General features: G+C 38.1%; 2 protein-coding genes across 2 annotated transcripts; both read right to left on the bottom strand.

Annotated features, from left to right (window-relative positions):
- Positions 1-2,715: 2,715 nt before the first annotated feature.
- Positions 2,716-6,127, bottom strand: LOC113704421 (uncharacterized protein At4g15970-like). Its single transcript, XM_027226325.1, has 2 exons — positions 5,747-6,127; positions 2,716-3,198 (listed from the first exon to the last, which is right to left on the bottom strand). Exons 1-2 carry the CDS (start codon positions 6,125-6,127, stop codon positions 2,716-2,718), a joined length of 864 nt encoding a protein of 287 aa, XP_027082126.1.
- A 10,526-nt stretch (positions 6,128-16,653) lies between these two features.
- On the bottom strand, positions 16,654-19,062 carry LOC113704420 (uncharacterized). Its single transcript, XM_027226324.2, has one exon. It carries the CDS (start codon positions 19,060-19,062, stop codon positions 16,654-16,656), a length of 2,409 nt encoding a protein of 802 aa, XP_027082125.2.
- Between the last annotated feature and the right edge of the window lie 366 nt (positions 19,063-19,428).

Below are 19,428 nucleotides of genomic sequence, written 5' to 3'. Positions count from 1 at the left end.
TTACATTTTAGAAAGTATATTTGGTAAAGTGAGGAAAATTATGCCTATAATTTTACATGTTTAATGAGATTTCTTCTCTTTACTTAATTTTGCAAGTAAGTGATTGACATAGTTGATAAAAGGTTATATTCCTCCTTTGATTAGTCTTATATATTTTCTAAGAGGGAATATCTATTTATTGTCCTTTAGTTTAAAAAAAAAAAAAAAAAAGAGAAGAAAAGAAAGAAAAAATTATTCTACTCCAATGATTTTTGTACCGAGTAACCGGGGGTTGGCATCTACAAATGTCGATTTTCGCGTAAAAAGGTACTTGAATTAAGAGTATGCATTGCAACTTGAATAAGTGAAATGTTGAGTAACCGGGAATCTTCACCTAAAAGTGTCGATTTTCGCGTAAAAAGGCATTCTCACTAATTAAGTAAAATTAGTATGAATAAATCCCTCTTAGATGTAAAATTTTGAGAAAAGGATGATTATAGGAGGAGGAAGGCTATAAATCGACTATGTGGGTTGCTTATTTGTGAAATTAGGTTAGGGTAAGAGATTAAGTTTAACTTGTTGAATTTAGGGTATAATTATCTTTCCTTTACTTGATATTATGAGTATTTAGTGTGAATTGAATAATTATATAATAATTATTTTCCAAGTCTTGAGGAATTAAATTGGACAAAGTGCATATATTGTTTCACCTCTTGAATCATTGCATTTGATTATGTGTGAATTGCTTGAGGACAAGCAATGATTTAAGTGTGGGGGAGTTTGATAAGTGACTAATTTACGTAATAATTGTATGACATTTTATATTATTTTTAGTCACTTTGGTTATATTATTGGAAGAATATGAATCATTTTGGCTATAATTGGTGAATAAATGTTTTTAAGTGATTAAATGAGGTTTTTATCACTTTTTACTTGGATTTTGTGTATTTTGACAGTTTTGACACATTTTCGTATTTCGGCTATAACTTGAGTTACAATGATCGGATTGGGATGATTCTTGAACCCATTTGAAGATAAGAGATAGATCTACAACTTTGGTGAAGACATCTAAATCCAGTTTGAAGGTTTTCCAGGTCAAAATGCCGAATTACAATAGCAAATTTCTACTGGTCGAAGCTGGAACAGGGTAATGAGCAGGCAAGGGTATTTCAGTCATATCTCAGCCTACACAGATCCAAATGAGGTGATTCTTGATGCATTAGAAAGATAACTCAAAAGGCTATAACTTTTGTGTTTTAGACATGAGCTGGTTCAGCCTCTAACATCAAGAAAAGATTGGTTGAAGTTGGGACAAAAACAGAGCAAGTGATCCACACTCGGATCCACTATTCATCCGAACCCTCGGTTGTTTCTGGGTTAGTGGATCCGAGCTCGGATCCATACGGATCCGAGGTACTGTAGCAGCTCGGATCACTGGTCAGAAAAGGCTGCTCTGTACGCGTAAAACTCAATTTCACCCCCACCAACTCACATGCGATGCTATACATGTGAGAAACATTCCCAACTGTAAAAGGGAGATGTAGGCCTCATTTCTTGACCACCTTTCATCATAAAATAGCCAAATTCATTGCAAAAAGAAAAAAGGGAGTTCATAGCAGAAAAATGGAGAGTGAGCTACGGGAGAAAGCTTGAAGCTGCAGAAATGTAGTTTTTTCATCTCCCTAGTGTTAGTTTAGCTTAGTATAGAGTAGTGTAGCTTTTCCATTCTTGTTTATTATCTAGATTAGGATGAAGATGGAGGATGAAGAAGGCAAGGAAGAAAGCTCATGTGACAAGGGTTGTATTCCTTCCAAACTCTTTATCTTTTGTATTTGATTCCAAGTTTAGTTAATATACAAGTTCTGGATTTTGTGTTCAATATGTGTTTCTAAAGTTTATACCTTGGGTTTGGTTGAACTTTCTATAATTGTTAGTGTTTATTATTTGGTTATTTGACTGCTATGATTTGAGCAAGTTATTTAGCACTTTAGCTCTTGAAATCATGATTAATCTGGTACCATTAATTGTGATTATCTAAGGTGTTGTTTCTGCAATGAAAATTGAGATTTAACACTAGTTCAAGAAGTGCTAAACATAGGGAGTACACTCACGAAAGTAGAGGTGCACTTATGTGGTTTTTAGTGATTCATTTCATGTAATTTCATTGAAGAAATGAACTTGTAGCTAATTTCATAACCATGAAAATAGGTATGGATTAGTTATGAGTATAATTGATTCACTACGAAAGTAGGATTCAAATGCATAAGGAAATTACACCATAATTAGCCTAGATGTAGTATTCAATGATCCAAATATAGCACTTGCATGAGTAGTTAGGGATACCACAACCCAAGGAGCTTTCATTTGTTATTTTGTATAATTTCAGTAGGTTTAATTTGTTATAATTCATTGATAGTCTAAATAATAGAGAAGCTTTAGTAGTACCGGTAATTGCAATCTTCCTTGTGGGATCGACCCTTAATACCCTATACTCGCTCACGATTCGTATACTTGCGATAAATCGCGTGTGGGGTATTTAGGAGTTTATAAATGTAAAACTTGATTAGGATGAGCTTAATTGTATATGTATACTCCGCGCACGTCACTTATGAGAATTTTGAAGCAACTATTTTGTATGCAAAAGGTGAATTCAGAAACATATATCACAAATTTTGGAGTCATTGGAATTTTATTGAAATTGCTCACCAATATTTGGCACAAAAAAGATGGATGAGTTTATTTAGAACAATATCTTGCACTTGTCCAAGGATGTGGTTTTGTACGATTCCCTGGCTTTGTCATGTATATTTTCCAGTCATCAATCATCATTTGAAGGCCATGAGCTTTCGTTTCTAGACTTGTACAACAATTTGCATGCATTGTGCAAACTACATTAAGGTCCTTACTCGGCTCGCATATTCCTCCAAAATAGGCTGTGTCCAGAAATCTGATTTTCAACCCAATCTTGCTGATGAAAGGATCAAATTTGATCATATTAAGCACATCCTGATCATGTTTCGATGGATATGCTTCTCTGGATTTGCACCAGAACTTATAAAATTGGATTGTCATGTTATTTGATCTAACATAGATGAAACCACTATTTGGTGAGTTGTTCAAGTCAGTAGAGTTGAACCCAAAATGATCGCATGCAATTTGGAAATCTGCATCTGAATAAAATCTTCGAAATGGATCTCGAAACCACAGTATATCAGCATCCTGAGTTTGAAACAGAAAGAAGAAAGAAATTTAGACATTAATATATGGATTTTTTTTGGGGCATGTTTTTTGGAAACGAATAATACATCTACATATCCTTTGAAGATTTAAACATCAAATCACTTGGTAATGGACGTGTAAATACTATTTTTAGTTTCACATTTATCTATCATCAGAGAAACATGCATAAACAATTTATTCATGATTGTAAAATTTACGCCTTTATCTTGTTTCTTTAGCAGTTACCTTTTTATTTTCCACATTAATATTCCACCAAAAAACGGTAGAGTGCTGTTTTAATGCACTACAAATTATAGTTGAAGTAGTTATTCTAACGTGTAAGAAAAATAAAATACCACCCAAGTTTTCTCAAATGATAATTTCCTTCTTGAGGTTTGGTTAAAAGAACAGACGCTTACGGAGCGGAAAATATTTGCGTAGATCCAATCTGAGACTTCATTTCAAAGAAACTCATTCATAACCTTCATCTTATTTTAATCTTCTATATGTCAAATTGATCATAATATTTCGATCAAAATAATTATGACCCCCAAAGTCTCTTATTGTAGACAAATTTAGGACAACTAATGGAAAATCACCATAACTAACAATTAAAATCAAATTTACGTTAGTCAAAAGTTTTGACTTTACATTTTTGGTCTCTAACGTTTCGATTTTCGATCAATGTGGCTACTTATTTTTCAAATAGTTATAACTAGGATTTAAGATAAAAATAAAAAGTGAATTGAGTTATATATATGATAAATATATTTCCAAACTGCTATAAGAACCCTAAAAGCACTTTGTATCCCTACAAAACTATTTTTATACTAAATAAAATATCATTTTTAAATTAGTTATAATTGAATAAAAATACACAAATAATATATAAACTAAAACCAGTGGAAGAAGAGGATAATTCTAATTTCTATATATAACTATATTGTGGTACTTTTACACAAATTCTTGCATGACTTGTGGAAGTGGGTTTTAAATAGTTGTGGTTATGAATTGTGTTTACAATTACTAGTAAATGCAAGTACTGATATGAAGTGCTTTTAGGGAGTTTGGAAAAGATTTTCTTTTATTTTTTCATGTCTTTAATCTTATCAAAATCTAAAATTCAAAAACTAAAGGTTTAAACTATTTATGTGAATGTTTGCAAACTATAATTTTGGTGTATATTCCATTGATAGTTTTATTGAACAATTCAAGTTTAAACTATCTTCATTTGAAACTTAATTCATAACTTATTGAAATGCAATATGCACATCTAAGATGATCAACTTAACTTACCTATTACATATTTCTCATATTTAAATGGGACATTTAATTTTGTGTTTAATTATCAATATAAGAAAAAAGATCATAAAGCTCATTATTAATGAATTTTTCATAGTGCAATAATAAGTAATAAGTAAGCCATATTTCTAACGCAATCTCAATCTAAGTTGCATCTCATTTCATCCTAAAACCATCAATTTCACTATTAGATACTTAAAAAAGGATAATGATTGAAAATCTAAAAGTTGAGGACAAAAAATGCAAAGTCAAAATTGTTAACTAACTTCAATTTGATTTTGACCCCTAGAGACTGTTGAATTTTTATTAATTGTCCTAAATTTACTTAAATTTCAAAACTTTATAAGCCACATTTATTCTGATTGAAATAATATGGTCCACTTTGCACTTTGAGACACAAGTCAATCTTTAGGGTTAGAATTGCATTTCTTCCTTAAAAAAAAATGGATATCTTCAATTTGGACAGTGTGGATTTCCTTAGAAAACGATTACTTTTCTTTTTTCTCTTTTAGGACATGTTTAAAAGAGACACAAATTATATCTGACAATGTTACACAACATTATCGTCTTGATAATGGATAGTTGTGCACATGCATATAGGATGAACGGGTTTGAATTTAATCTCTCTTTTCTATTTTTGTTAGTACCACAACAAATAAAGGGCTAGTATTTATTTATTTTACCATTTTCAAATTAAGGGTTTTTAAACAACGAAACAATATCCAATCGACGCGCGATCATGTAATTCGTATGCTGCAAGTCATGAAGCTCGGACAAATTTTATTTTCCTTTTTTGAGCTTGGTACACCGTCAACTATAACTAATTAAGCGGGACATAGACAAGTATAATTGATGATTATTCTTCTATTGATCAAATTTCCCGGTAGAAAATGTCTGTGGATGATTGCCACAGCTTCATAAGATAATTGAGATTATTCACATCTGATTACTACACCATTTCTAAGTGTCAAGAAGCATATTATTTGGTGAAATCATTTATGGTTTGCCTAACGGCAACAAGTACCAAATGGGCAATTGTCAAGAGGGGTCTCAAAAAAAAAAATTTTTTTTTTTTTGTAAAATTATAGTTAATTTGAAAAAGTGTCTAAATGTAAAGGGTGAAGTAATTGCGATTGCGTATATTCATGTGTTAATTGTAATTTAGGTGTACTACTGGGTATTAATGGTCACCTGAAAATTCAAATCATTTAATCCTATAAAATCAAGGATAAATTTAAGATATTACCGTGAAAATGAAGCTGTATCCCATCTCAAGAACCGTGCGTTGAAACTCAAGCTTTCTCCACACAATCTTTAGATAATCTTCGCTCATAAAATTTGCCTTACCAGAAAAATCAACCCCCTCCGTGGTTAGTGCAATACAATGCGGGTGTAACTCCAAGCAACGAGTATATGCTTTTTGGTCCATAGCTCCAACAACTAAATGATTCAACAGAGCTTGTGCTTGATTCCCACTTCTGAAACCCTCAAGAAAGAGATCAAAGATTGAATTTGGTGTCGTCCATGCTGCATTTACTGTGGTTATTATAACAGTTTTGGTCACCATGGCTGCTTTGTTCAGAATATTTTCCAACTTGGTTTCTTCATTTTCTTGATTAACCTTCATAATACAGAGCAAAAGAATATAAAAAGACAATTATTGCAGGATGCAGATTAATGCCTACTCAATTCCAGGAAGAGGAAATGAAACTATAGTACTTTAGGAAATTCGATAATGTATTGGTCTAGCTAGTAGTCAATGTTGAAACCTCAACAATTAGAGATTTTGGGTTCGTATGTAACTAATTGCAATTTGATTTTGACTAAGTGTTAGTCTTCATTCTGGCACACGATTTTTAGGCTAAGTAATGATTCGCATATATTAATTCCAGAGTGAGTTAAGTGTAATCATACTACTACAAAAAAGATAGAAAAGAAAAATGTTAAGAGATAATTCTTTCTAGGTGGTTGTGTTTCTTTTTATGGACAAAGGGATGAAAATTTATGGGCAAAAAATTAATTAATTTCAAAATTGAAGCCCTAAAACGTATTTAGTAGTGCTGGACATACCGAATTTAGTCAAAAGAAAGAAAAATATTGTTGATAACAAGAAATTCAGTCAAAGAAACTTATTTAATCTGGTCAAATTTTGGAATGTATAATGATAATTTTGACCTGAAACGAATACTCGTATCGTTTGTGATTTAGGACTAAAGTAAGTAGATTTGTAGTCTATGATATTTGTACGCGATAAAAATTTCAAGTCTGCAAAACGACAAGAAAAAGAGATACACGACAAATATGTAATATATAAATTTAGAAAAATATGTAGGTACAATCTCTGGAAGTTTTCTCGAACTTGTGGAGAGTTTCCCTCGATTCTTCTCCTCGAACGCCAATCCAAGGGCTTCGCAGCTTGTTCTTGGATCCACCACCGATTCCTTCAAATCTTGATATAGAAGATTTGAAGAACTTTAGAAGATATTTGAAGACTCAAGTCTTGATATTTGGGAGATTTGGAGAGCTTGAAGAGCCGAACCTTTGTAACTTGGAGTTTCAATGCTTTGAGCGTATATGATGCTCTTTGAAGTCCCTCTGTGTATTTGTTTTTTTTTTTTGTGTCCTTGATTTGGTTGAGAGACCTCTATTTATAACTGTAGCAAGGGGTAGAGGTTGAAGACCTGTGTACCACTTTACTTGTCTTGCAAGACGTGCAATCATATTAGGACTGTGCTAGCCAAATATTATCTCTTTATTTTATATTTATTAATAAAGAGATAAGTAATTCCTCGATTGGCCAAACTCGTGGGGACACGTGACGTGGCGCCATTTTACTGGCCAGGCCATTGCAGTATATAAGAGATATACTTGGATTAAACAATTCTAAATATTATCCCTTTAATAAGAAATAAATATTTAGATATTTATCCAATAAATACATGATATGATATGATTTGGTTGGTGGAGATACCCCTGCAATTTGAATTGATTTGGAACACCTCACCTTGACACGTGGCAAAATATAATTGGCTGCTTAATAACCAAATTTTCCAAGTGTACATGACATATGGCAATATCCGATTGGACAAAAATATTTTAATAGAGCAATGGTAATTTTTAGAATTTAATTAAAATTCCATTGTCTACAAATGCCCCCTCGAAACTTGTCTGTGAAAAGTAAAACTTGAACGGACAAGTTTTGACTTTCCTTAATTTCCCTAAGTTCCTTTCTTGCCAAATTGGAATTCGAAACTTTGTGAATCAAGTCACCTAAATAGGAAGCCAGCCGCATAAGTGATTAATCAATGACCAAATAGGCACAAAGACTTCAATGACCAAATAGGCACATAAGTGATTAATCAAACTTCATAGAATTCAATTTCGTGAGTGATTGATCAAGTACTAGTGCTCTCAATTTCCCGAGGCCGGATTATCTTACGTAGTAGGTGCATTCCAGGATGATTAGATTAGGAATGCTCAATTTGAAGTCTTACACGGACTTTACTTGAAGCTTTGCAATGTAGTGGCATTAAAATTGATCATAAGATGACCACGTGGGATGCCACCAATCCATGCATAACTTGGTAATATCAATCTCTAGTCTCAAAACATATCATACCAATTGCTTCAAGTCCACCGCTAGGCATGTATCATCAGACACATTTCGGTGATATCAATTTCCAAGACCAACCGACCTCATATTAACTTCATATTGACAAGGCGCATCACTTGTAAGATTCGGACAAACTCTCCAAGTTAGCGTTTGCACCCCTAGTGAGCTACACAGTCTTGTTGCCGAATTAAATTCGAAAGCTCAAAAGGAAGTCCAATTCAAATTGTGTTAACATTTGTTGAGGTCAACTCCAATTTTTTAGCATTCACAGTAGCTTTTAAAATCCATAGATAGAGTTGTATAGCTTTTAAAATGGGATGCCGTGGAATGATCATTCGAACTTTCCAAGCTAATTGAATGCATAAGTACCTTCGATTTCCAAAAGATCAATTCACTTTTTTTTTTTTTTGCCTCATATCCACCGCCCCGGTCAAGCGTATAATATTTCCAGGCCGAACCAGAAACCAATTGCTATCGAAGCATTCCAGGTAGAATTTGAAATCCGTTAGGATTCTATTAACTACGCATAACAAATTCTAATCAACCGAGCATGATGTCGTGAAGCCGAACTGATGTCAGAATCATAACTGACATTAAACACGAGTTCCCCATATCTTCACAAATTGATTTCAAACAATAAAGCTCGCACGGCTCCCTTCTCGATTGCACATGAGGTTACTTCCTCCCAATGTCCTGACAACAATCCATATAGGATTAGAAGTTTACTCCTATCCGAATTGGAACCACCTTTCATCCAGATTTTCCTCGGACCCAATCGCAGTGCTACTGGTATAAATAATCAAGATTATAGCCGTGCGTTCACTCGCGAGAAGCCTAGAGACAGCAATAATAATTTCCCGCTATTGCCGAGTTGCCGTGTCCCTGCTACCGGAGTTTCCCCATGCAAGTGTCATTCTCATGCTGTAACTGACCTAGAGGACTCCGAATTGGACTTGGATTCCATTTGATGGAGTCCTAATAAGCGTGCATAATTCCCGAGGCAAAGCCTTCTTGCGCGAACCAAAAGGAGTCACTTGACCTGCTCTTATCAACGGAGGATTTAAGAGTGAAGACAACCCATGAATAAACAATAATTCCACTTGTGTTGGGACTTGAATTCCTGCCGACCTTCAGTGAAGCTCTCCGCTATAAAACTCTCAAGGCCAAAGTTACAAATCCACAACTTCCCCAGAGAGCTTTGGAACTCCAGTTGCTGCCCTTTTTTCACGCCTTACAGTTTACCCAGCAAGAGTAGCCGCTATTTTCTTTGTTCGCTGTTGCCGCTCCTTCGCTGCTTGTAACCCGAAGATCGCTATCCAAGATTGCTGCGGTTATTAGAGCCAGCGTTTACTGCTACTAGTGTGGAAGTCTCGTTGCTAACGTCGCATCGATTTAGAGGTGATTATCTCCAATCTTTGTTCATCCTTCATGGATATTTATACTTGTGACATAGAAATCACTTTGCATGCCAGATGCGGAAGCTTTTGCGCCATTGGCTTGTACGCATGTTTCGATTATTTCCGGAACTTTGCATAATATGCAAACATAACTTGTTTTTGATTGGCTTGTCCAAATTGTAACCTCTTTATCCATTATTTGCGAACATCCCATCTCCCTTTTACCTTTTATTGTCAGGTCTAGCTTCAATAGGAACTCGGTATCCCGCTCAAGGAATTAGGAATTCAGCCGCAAGGTAGCTTGACTGCCCAAATTGGTTCCTCCTTTTCATTTTGTTTTTGTTTTTGTTTTTGTTTTTGTTTTTATCTTTTTTTTGTTCTCATTTTGTTTTTTTGTTTTTTTGTTTTTTTGTTTTTTGTTTTTTTGCTCACTTGCTAGGATAATACCAAATATAATATTTGAACCCCCCTTTTTCCCTTAACACTAAATATGATATTTGAGCAAAAGTTTTTTTTTTTTTTTGCTTTGCTTTGTTGTTTTTTTTTTGCTTTGCTCATTTACTAGGGTAATACCAAATATGATATTTGAGCCTCTCTCTTTTTTTCCACCTATGAGGGTAATACCAAATATGGTATTTGAGACCTTTTTTTTTTTTTTGTAATATGTTAACTTCATCAACTTGTTTTCTTGTAGGTAGCCAAAATCACACTTGGGGGGGAGTTCCAAGAAATTTCGGCGACTTGAGAAAGGGACCACCAATTAGGTAATTTAACTACCAAAGTTTCGCGAGAACTTCTTTCACCATCTAATCTCGTTTGCGAAATTTCAGCAACCATGCAAATTAAGGACTATGCCACGCCACTGCCCCATATCTCATTGACGGATGAAAGGGGAGGAACTCAATCAAAGAGCTTGTCACTACATGTTTACAAACCAGCAATCGGCCCGCTCGCTGAATCCTTCATACCCCTCGAAGGATGCTTTCATCTCGAAGATTGGACTAGCAAGTGGACCAAGGAAGTGGTGGCACCGTCGACTTTCTCCACTACATCGAGGGAAGAAGAAGTGGTCGTATTAAACTCGTCACTTCACAATGGAGATCCAGAAATAGCCAAATTCACGCTTCCGTTCGTGGGCTTCAATGTTGACAAAGCTACATGGAAAACCCCTTCGTCCTTCTTTGGTGAGGCGTGCTTCACTTTTCATTATTGGGAGTGGGTTGAGAACATGCTTGGAAGGTATAAAGACGTACTCACACGTGCTGGCATATTTGAAGTCGTCTACGCGTCGAGATACTCCTACGACCGCTGTGAAAATATCTTGCGAGCCTTCTTCAAATATTGGTGTCCCTCGACGAACACACTTCATACGTCCGTTGGGGAGTTGTCCATCACACTTTGGGACCTTTATCGACTTGGTGGCCTTTCAATCGATGGCACGTTTTTCGATGAAGTTGTTCCTTCGGCGCGGGAACTCCTCACTCGTGACAAAGAAGGGAAACCACTTCTTCCTGAGAGTTGCAGGCATCTTTTTTCGGCTTACTACCACCTCTGGACGAATGACCAAGGGGTATGGATGAAGGACTGGATTCGCTTCTGGTTCAAAGGAAAGGCTAGGTATAGGGCTCCTCCGAGTAGAGTGAATAGAAGGAAGACCACATCTAAACCAAAAATGACTTACAACCCTTCTGGAAGCGTGGAGCCTTACGACCTTGCCGATACGAATGACTTCAATGTCCCTTTTGACACCCTGGGTATCCCAGGGTCTCTAAGAAAGGAGACCTATATTGCGGCATTCATAGCGTGGTCGATCTGCAAGTTCCTTCTGCCAAGCAAAAAGGTCGATCGTATTCGCCCGAGTGTCTTCAAGGTTGCATGCTTAATGGCTACAGGGAAAAGATTTTGTCTTGCAATTCCCGTCCTCGCGAGCATATATCATGGGTTGAGGGAGATCGTCCACACCCCTAACCTTGGAGAATGTGGGGTAACTTTTCCAATCCATTACGTCTATGCTTGGATTGGTCAATACTTCAATGTATATTACGAAAATCATCAAGTGAGTAGCCACCACGCGCGCATGACAAGATTTAGTGGTGAGAAAATGGCAATATTTTATGGCCAATTGGAAGCTGAGGAAATCTTCAAAGAAACGAATCCTTTGATGCTTCCTAAATTGTGTTAGACTGAGAACGGAGAAAAGGCGTTGATCGATGACGGATCCTTATCATCGAGACTCACGAGCTACTTCATTAGTCAACGCTCTTGCCATTTAACTCTACGTAAGGGCAATACTTTCATTATTGAAAAATATAATCCTTGCAGGTTCAGCAGGCAATTCGGTTTTTGTCAGGACATCCCCAACAACTTGAAAGAGATCACTCACACTTATACCTTAAGTGAAGCTATTCAACTATGGGATTCCTCAGTTCGCACGCAGACGCGGTCTCGAATGACTATACCCATGCACAGGAAGCATCCATTGATCACAAAAGACTATGATGCCTGGTGGTCAACTCGGTCAAATAGTGTCTCTTCAACTCCCTTAAAATTCACCGTTAAGATCCCTCAGCAATCAGTGAAGAAGGGTAAGGTTACCTCCGCCAACGAGTCAGTGCATCCTAATGGAGTTATAGAGATTGTAACGGGTCTTACCTCATCCACCTTGCGGAAGAACAAAATCATTAGCAGCCCATTGGAAAACGTTGTTACAAGAAATAAGTCTTCCAAGGACTCTCGACAGGCCATCAAAGAGGCACAACCAGTGATTCCAGCAAAGAAGATGCCGCCCAAGGTTTCAAAATCTTTATCAGTGACTCACACAGAAGGAGACGTCGAAATTGAAACGATGGACGACCGTGATTCTCTCGAGGCTATAGAACAAGAAGGAACTCAAGCTCAGGGCATCGAATCTACCCAAAGAGGAGCCCATTCGTTGGCGAGTGGCAGTAGTAGCCAAGGCCGTCATTGGAACCGGTCGAAGAAGAGGACATCTTCTGATTTGGAGGAAATTTCCTTTTCACCACCGTCGGTTGGAGTGTCGCCGCTTAAGGTAATCATATCTTCCTCTTTTTTTTTTTTTTTTTTAAACCTTCATAACACATTATTTTTTTCAGCCCCCACTTCTTGAATTCCACCAAGAAGATGTTGGTACCAATTCACCACTTGAACTTGAGACTGATGCTATAATTTCAAACAAGAAAGGTGACGAAGTCGTTATCAGCATCCCAAAGCAACTTGCCCCCAGTGGAGGCGCTTTGTCAAAGAAGGAGCTGACTAATTTGCACGAAATTCGAAAAAAACCTAAGGTAGCATTGGTTTCAGAATTTCATGGTCAAAAATTGATCCAGGCGCATCGAAGGAAGTACTTGCAGAGTTTGTGGATGGATTTTCGCGAACAGATTCTTGACACTCCAACTGAGCAGATCTCTTCTTTAAAAGAGTGTGCTGAGGAAATCATTGCTGAAATCACAAGAACGGATCCTACCAATGGTCTCCCTTTAAAAGATCACTTGATGGAATTATTTGCCAAGGCGGAGGCATATGATGTTCTGGCATCCTCATCGTGGGAAAGGATGAGCAAAGAAACACATGCAGAACTCCTTTTCAACGCGACCATCCAACTCGAGAGAGTTAAAGCAAAGGAAGAAGGACTAACTTGTCACTTGCAAAGTCTTGAAGAAAAGTTGCAGTCCATTGAAGACAGGAAGAAGGTTCTGCAACAGGAACTCATCAGTTTGGAGAAACAAGGCCTGGAAATCAGTTCGACTATCGATCAAAAGCATGAGACCTTCAAGGAGATCCAGGCTGAGATAACCCAAGCGCATGATGAGCTATCTTCAATTGAAAATACTAGCATCATGACTGATGACGCAATGAAGGAACTTGAAGATATGAAGTCTGCACTTGAATCATATAAAGTAGCTGTAGTGGAATACAAATTTGATATTTAGACTTTCTACCATGTTCTTCTTTTCCTTGAATTATTTTATCACTCATTTTTTTCCATGTAATGAGTTTTTTCTTTTGAATAATAAAATGCTTTTCATTTCTTATCTCTTGTTGTTGTTGTTGTTTTTTTTTTTTTAAGAGAAAAGAATTCAAATGGAGCATTTTTTTTATATATATATTTTTTTTTGGAAAGAGAAAATTCTTTTTCTTTTTTTTTCTGTAAGGGACAAGGATTTGATTTGGTGCGGTGTAACTGAACTTAGAAGTTGCCCTCTAAGCTGCCTACGTATCCCAACAAGGGAATCAAGTCACACGTAGTTCCTGCCGTTCACATTTTAATCTCATGCGGGCCAGGAGTATCTATTTGTTTACCACCTTAGACTTGGTGGAGTGTTTCAGCAGTTTAACCACATACTACACTATTGGTGGTTGCCATCCACAGTTTTAGCTCATGCGGGCCAGGAGCATCGCGCGGTTCCGATTATGCATAGTACCTTTTTAGGTACTTGCCATTGATGGGGCCAACCATTAATCCATCTTCAGCAACCAACTTGTATGAGCCATTTGTATATATTTCTCGAATGACATATGGACCATCCCACTTAGGAGTAAACTTTCTTTGTCCGCCATGAGTGAGAATGATTGGTCTCCGAACGGCGAGTACTAACTCTCCGATTTGGAAAGAGCGGGGTCGAACGTGCTTATTGAATGCCTTTGAAAGGCGAGCCTGATAGCACTCAATCCGTTGCTGAGCTTCCAATCTCTTTTCGTCGAGTGCTTCTAACTCCTCAAGGTTAAGAGGAACATTATTTTCTCCACTGAGCCCTTCTTGAATTGCAATTCTTAGCGAAGGTATTTGACACTCAAGTGGAAGAACAGCTTCAACACCGTAAACAAGCGCATATGGGGTTGCTTGTGTGGGAGTTCGAAAAGTGGTTCGGTATGCCCAAAGCGCTTCTCCAATTCGAAGATGCCAATCCCTTTTCGATTTATCCACGATTTTCTTCAACAGATTACATAAGGTCTTGTTGAATGCTTCAGCGAGTCCGTTTGCAGCAGCGTAGTACATGGACGAATTGTATTGTTTGAAATGAAACTTTTCGCAAAGTTTGTTCATTGCTACATTACAAAAAGGCTTACCATTATCGGTGATGATATACCGCGGGACTCCATACCAATAAATGATGTGCAAGCGAATGAAATCTACTACATTCTCCTTTTTGACCTCTCTTAGAGGAACCGCTTCAGCCCACTTTGAAAAGTAATCTGTCGCCGCCAAAATGAAAATGTGTCCGCCAGAAGATTTTGGAAGTGGTCCAACTATATCCAAACCCCAAGCATCGAACGGCCAAGACGCCACAGTTGGATGCAATGGTTCAGGAGGTTGACGGATGAAATTGCCATGGAATTGACAAACTTGACATCTTCTAGCAAAATCGATACAGTCCTTTACCATTGTTGGCCAGTAGTATCCCATTCTTTTAATGCGAAAGTGTAATTTCGGGCCAGATTGGTGAGCACCACATATCCCAGAGTGAGCCTCCTCCATTGCTTGCATGGCCTCATCTTCTCCAAGACATCGTAGAAACACCCCATCGAATGACCTTCGGTAAAGCGTCCCTTTGTAGTAAATGAAACTTGGTGCTCGACGACGTATATCAACCCTTTTCTTAGGATCTTCTGGTAACTTCCCATGATTAAGGTAATCAATGATGAGGTGACGCCAATCCTCCTTTTCGATCTCATGGACAAAAATATGATAAGTATTTTCTTCCTCACCATCATCATTTTCATCAAACATCGGAGGTATGACCCAATTTTGGCATATTGAAATTTGATTTCGATGAGAAGGTAGAGTGATCATGGACGCCACCCTTGCCAAAGAATCAGCTTGTTGGTTGAAATTTCTTGGGATATGTTCTATAGTGACATTACCTAAATATCCCATGAGTTGTCTTGCATACTTATAATATGAGATCAATTCGGGTTTCTTGACATCATAAACACCAAGAAGTTGATTTACCACCAATTTTGAATCACCGTAGACTCTAAGATGCAACTGTTTCATGTCTACAGCCGTTTCGAGATCGAGAATCAACGCCTGATATTCAGCCACATTGTTGGAACACCGGCGTGTTAAAGTGAAAGAGTATGACAATATATCTGTTTCAGGAGTATAAAAGACAACTCCCGCACCAGCTCCATCACGGTGGGCAGCTCCATCGAAATACATTGACCACGACGAATCGACCATAAACATTTCTTCATCGGGAAGTTCATCAGTCAACTCCCACTCGGCAGGTAGTGGATGATCGGCTAAAAAGTCTGCCAATATTTGTCCTTTGACAGCTTTCGCAGGTACGTAAATAATTTCAAACTGTTGAAACTGGAGGTACCATCTCGCGAGTCGATCAGACAGTACAGGTTTTGCCATGACATATTTAATGGGATTAGACTTAGATATGAGTCGAATAGTGTGTGCTTGAAAGTAATGTTTCAACTTCTGAATGACAAATATAAGTGCCAAACACAACTTCTCGATGGGCGAGTAGTTCAACTCATTAAACGTCATCATCCGGCTCAAGTAATACAGTGCATTCTCCTTACCTTCATCATTTTCTTGAGCAAGTAAGGCCCCAACCGACCGTTCTTGAGCGGAGATATAGAGAATCAACGGTTTCCCTGGAATGGGCGCAGCCAGCACTGGGGGATTCATGAGATATGCTTTGATGCTTGTAAAAGCATTCCTACACGATTCATCCCACTCGAAAGGTACCCCTTTTTTCATCAGTCGACTAAAGGGTTGGCATCGCCCGGCCAAATTAGAGATAAACCTGCGGATATAAGCCAACTTCCCTTGAAGACTCTTCAATTCATGAATATTTCGCGGTTCAGGCATGTTCACGATGGCATCAATTTTAGATCGATCGACTTCTATTCCTCGCTGATGAACGATGAAACCGAGAAACTTGCCAGAAGTGACTCCGAACGCACACTTCAAAGGATTCATCTTCAGTTGGTATCTCCGAAGGCGTTGAAAAACTTTTCGAAGGTCTTGAATATGATCTTCCCGCTTCTTTGATTTCACCACAAGATCATCGACATAGCACTCCACATTTTTATGGAGCATATCGTCAAAAATTCTTTGCATTGCCCTTTGATATGTTGCTCCAGCATTTTTCAAGCCAAACGGCATTACTTTATAGCAATAAATTCCCTTGGGGTGCGGAAGGCAGTTAGCTCCTCATCCTCGGGCGCCATGCGTATTTGATTGTAGCCAGACGATCCATCGAGAAAAGATAGTGCTTCATGTCCGGTTGTAGCATCTACCGTCAATTCTGTGATGGGGAGAGGAAAATCATCTTTGGGGCAAGCCTCGTTTAAATCTCGAAAGTCAACACAAACTCGAATTTGCCCATTCTTTTTCCTTTCAGGGACGATGCTTGAAATCCATGTTGGATATTTTACTTCTCGTATAAATCCAGCTTCAATCAATCGATTTATCTCATTTTCTATCAGGGGAATCAATTCGGGCCGAAAGCGCCTTTGCGTTTGCTTGACAGGTTTTGTTCCCCGCTTGACGGACAAATTATGAACGGCGACCCTTGGATCCAAACCAGGCATTTCTGAGTAATTCCAAGCAAAGACGTCCCTGAACTCGAGCAGCAAATCAACATACTTTTTTTCTTCTTCAGGAGTCATACAAGAGCTTATGTAAATTGGGCGAGAATCGTCGCTTGTGCCAAGGTTAATCTCTTTTAGCTCATCGACCGTATTTTTTACCCCTTGCTCAAGTTCAGGGGGAGCGTCGTCTGCATCTTCTTCTTCTTTTTCGGGATTACTGATCGTAATATGGTGACAGGAAGCCAAACTTTCTTGACCCGGTTCCTCAAAAATGGTTTCAATTCTTACATTGAATAAGTCTCCATAGTGCATGAAGAAATTGGAGACTCGCTTTCTTGGTCCGTTCTTCTTTATTGGAGTAATACTTTCTTCCTTGGCAATCTGGTACTCTTGCTTTTTACTGCCTAATCTTTCATAGACAGGCGACTTCAAATTTTTCGGCTGCGGGCCCAGTCTGTCAAACACAGAAATACGCTTTGGCTTATTTCCCAACCTATCGAACACAGATCTCCTTCGGCTTGTGACCTCCATTTCTTCGTTCACATAGTTACAACTCGCTCTTTTGATCATTATACGAACAGGAGAGGGCGGTTGATAACCAAGACCCATCGATGAACTTTCAACATTATAACCCTTTTCTTTCAATATTTTCTGCGTAGGTGTCAATCCGTGAGTCTTCTCGTCAGTCACTTCAGGAGGGAGTTTGCCCAATGTATTCTTCTCATTTGGGTTATAACCCGCCTTAGCAAGAAATCTATAGGCGTTTGGATCAAAACCTTCTTGAGTCCGATTAGTTGGTAGCGAGTAATGTTCCACTGCCGATTCTTCTTTGGGACGGACAAACCCTTGCAAGCTCACCTTCTCAATTTTGACAGGCTCTATCTTGGTGAGCGGAACATTTAATGTGTCATTTCTGATAAAAGAAGACTGACCTTCTTCTCTCTTTGATTTTGGAGTATACCGCAAAATGGGTACTTTGGAATCTTGACTTTCTTCCCTCACCGATTCCTTTCTTTTTGCTTCTTTGTGAAGATAAAATTTGGCGTCGGCAAAGTGAGTTTCGGCTTCCGTGAACGGTTTGTCGTCGGCAGTGACTTTCTTAACAATACCGTCTCGACAATACTTGAAACATTGATGCAGAGTAGATGGTATAATTTCATTCTCGTGAATCCAGGGCCTTCCCAAGAGCATGTTATAAGAGGTTTTGGCTTCAATAATATGAAATAACGCACTTGAAGACAGCTCACCAATGAGCAATTCAAGCCTTATGAGACCAATTGCTCTTTGCCCCCCTTGGTTAAATCCTTGGATCATGAGGCGGCTCTGGGAGAGTTCATCACTTGAGATTCCTAACTCTTTCATAGCACGTACGGACATGATATTGACGGCAGATCCCCCATCAATGAGTATCCGATTCATCTTTTGTTCTCGAACATATGCACTAACAAACAAAGGTCGATTGTGGGTCTTGAACTCAATAGTTAAATCGTCATCATCAAAAATGATGGTCGTCGCACAATTCACCGGTGGTTTATCATCGACTTTGAGTTTTTTCTCAAATTCAGTGCCAATTTGTGTGTCTTGAGGATTTTCAGCTTTGACGACATTAGAAGAAGTGGAATTATCAGTATCGTCACTTAAATACCCCTTGGGTATAAATTCTCTCAATGTCACGGGCTGTCGAACCTCTTGAAGAAGCTGAAAATCTGACGAAATTAGTGTTGTGGCGACTCCCTTTTGTTTCTTTGTCGCATTTCGTCGTTTCATCGTCACTTTCGGCTTTGTCGAATGAATGCTTTTCGAAAAGATGTACTTCTTTATTTTTGGCTTGCAAGTCCTCTTTCGAGTGACTAAAGTCCATCCTTCGTTGTCATCTTCAATAACATTTTCAATTGACGATTTTTCAAACTCCGTTTGTACAGACAGAGCACTGCTTGATGTGGGTAGAACTTCTATCGGGCAACACACAGATCCAAACATTATTGTTGTTTGGTTTGCCGATGCTTTATCCTCCTCAAGAAGGATTTTTCATTGGCGGGCTAATTCCATAATTTTGTCCTTAAAGACAAAGCATTTAGTGAGAGGGTAACCAATCAAGCGGTGATAACAGCAATAATTCGGATCATTGACTTGACCGGCTTCCTCCGGTCGCTTCATGTCGGGAAGTTCAAGGAGTTTCTCCTTGAAAAGATCATCAAACATTCCTTGTAAGTCGGACTCAAGGAAAGGGTATTCTTTTTCTTGCATCTCTTTTAACGTGGGTCTTCTTATTGACCTATTTTGAGATGGATCCAACTTCTCGTGACCTTTCGGCTCACTTTGGTAGCAATTTTCATGGGAGCTGTA

This window comes from Coffea arabica, chromosome 8e, assembly GCF_036785885.1.
Source record: "Coffea arabica cultivar ET-39 chromosome 8e, Coffea Arabica ET-39 HiFi, whole genome shotgun sequence".
Taxonomy (NCBI): Eukaryota; Viridiplantae; Streptophyta; class Magnoliopsida; order Gentianales; family Rubiaceae; genus Coffea; species Coffea arabica.
Note: the sequence above shows the minus strand (reverse complement) of the source record. Positions and strands in the feature narration are given on the sequence as shown.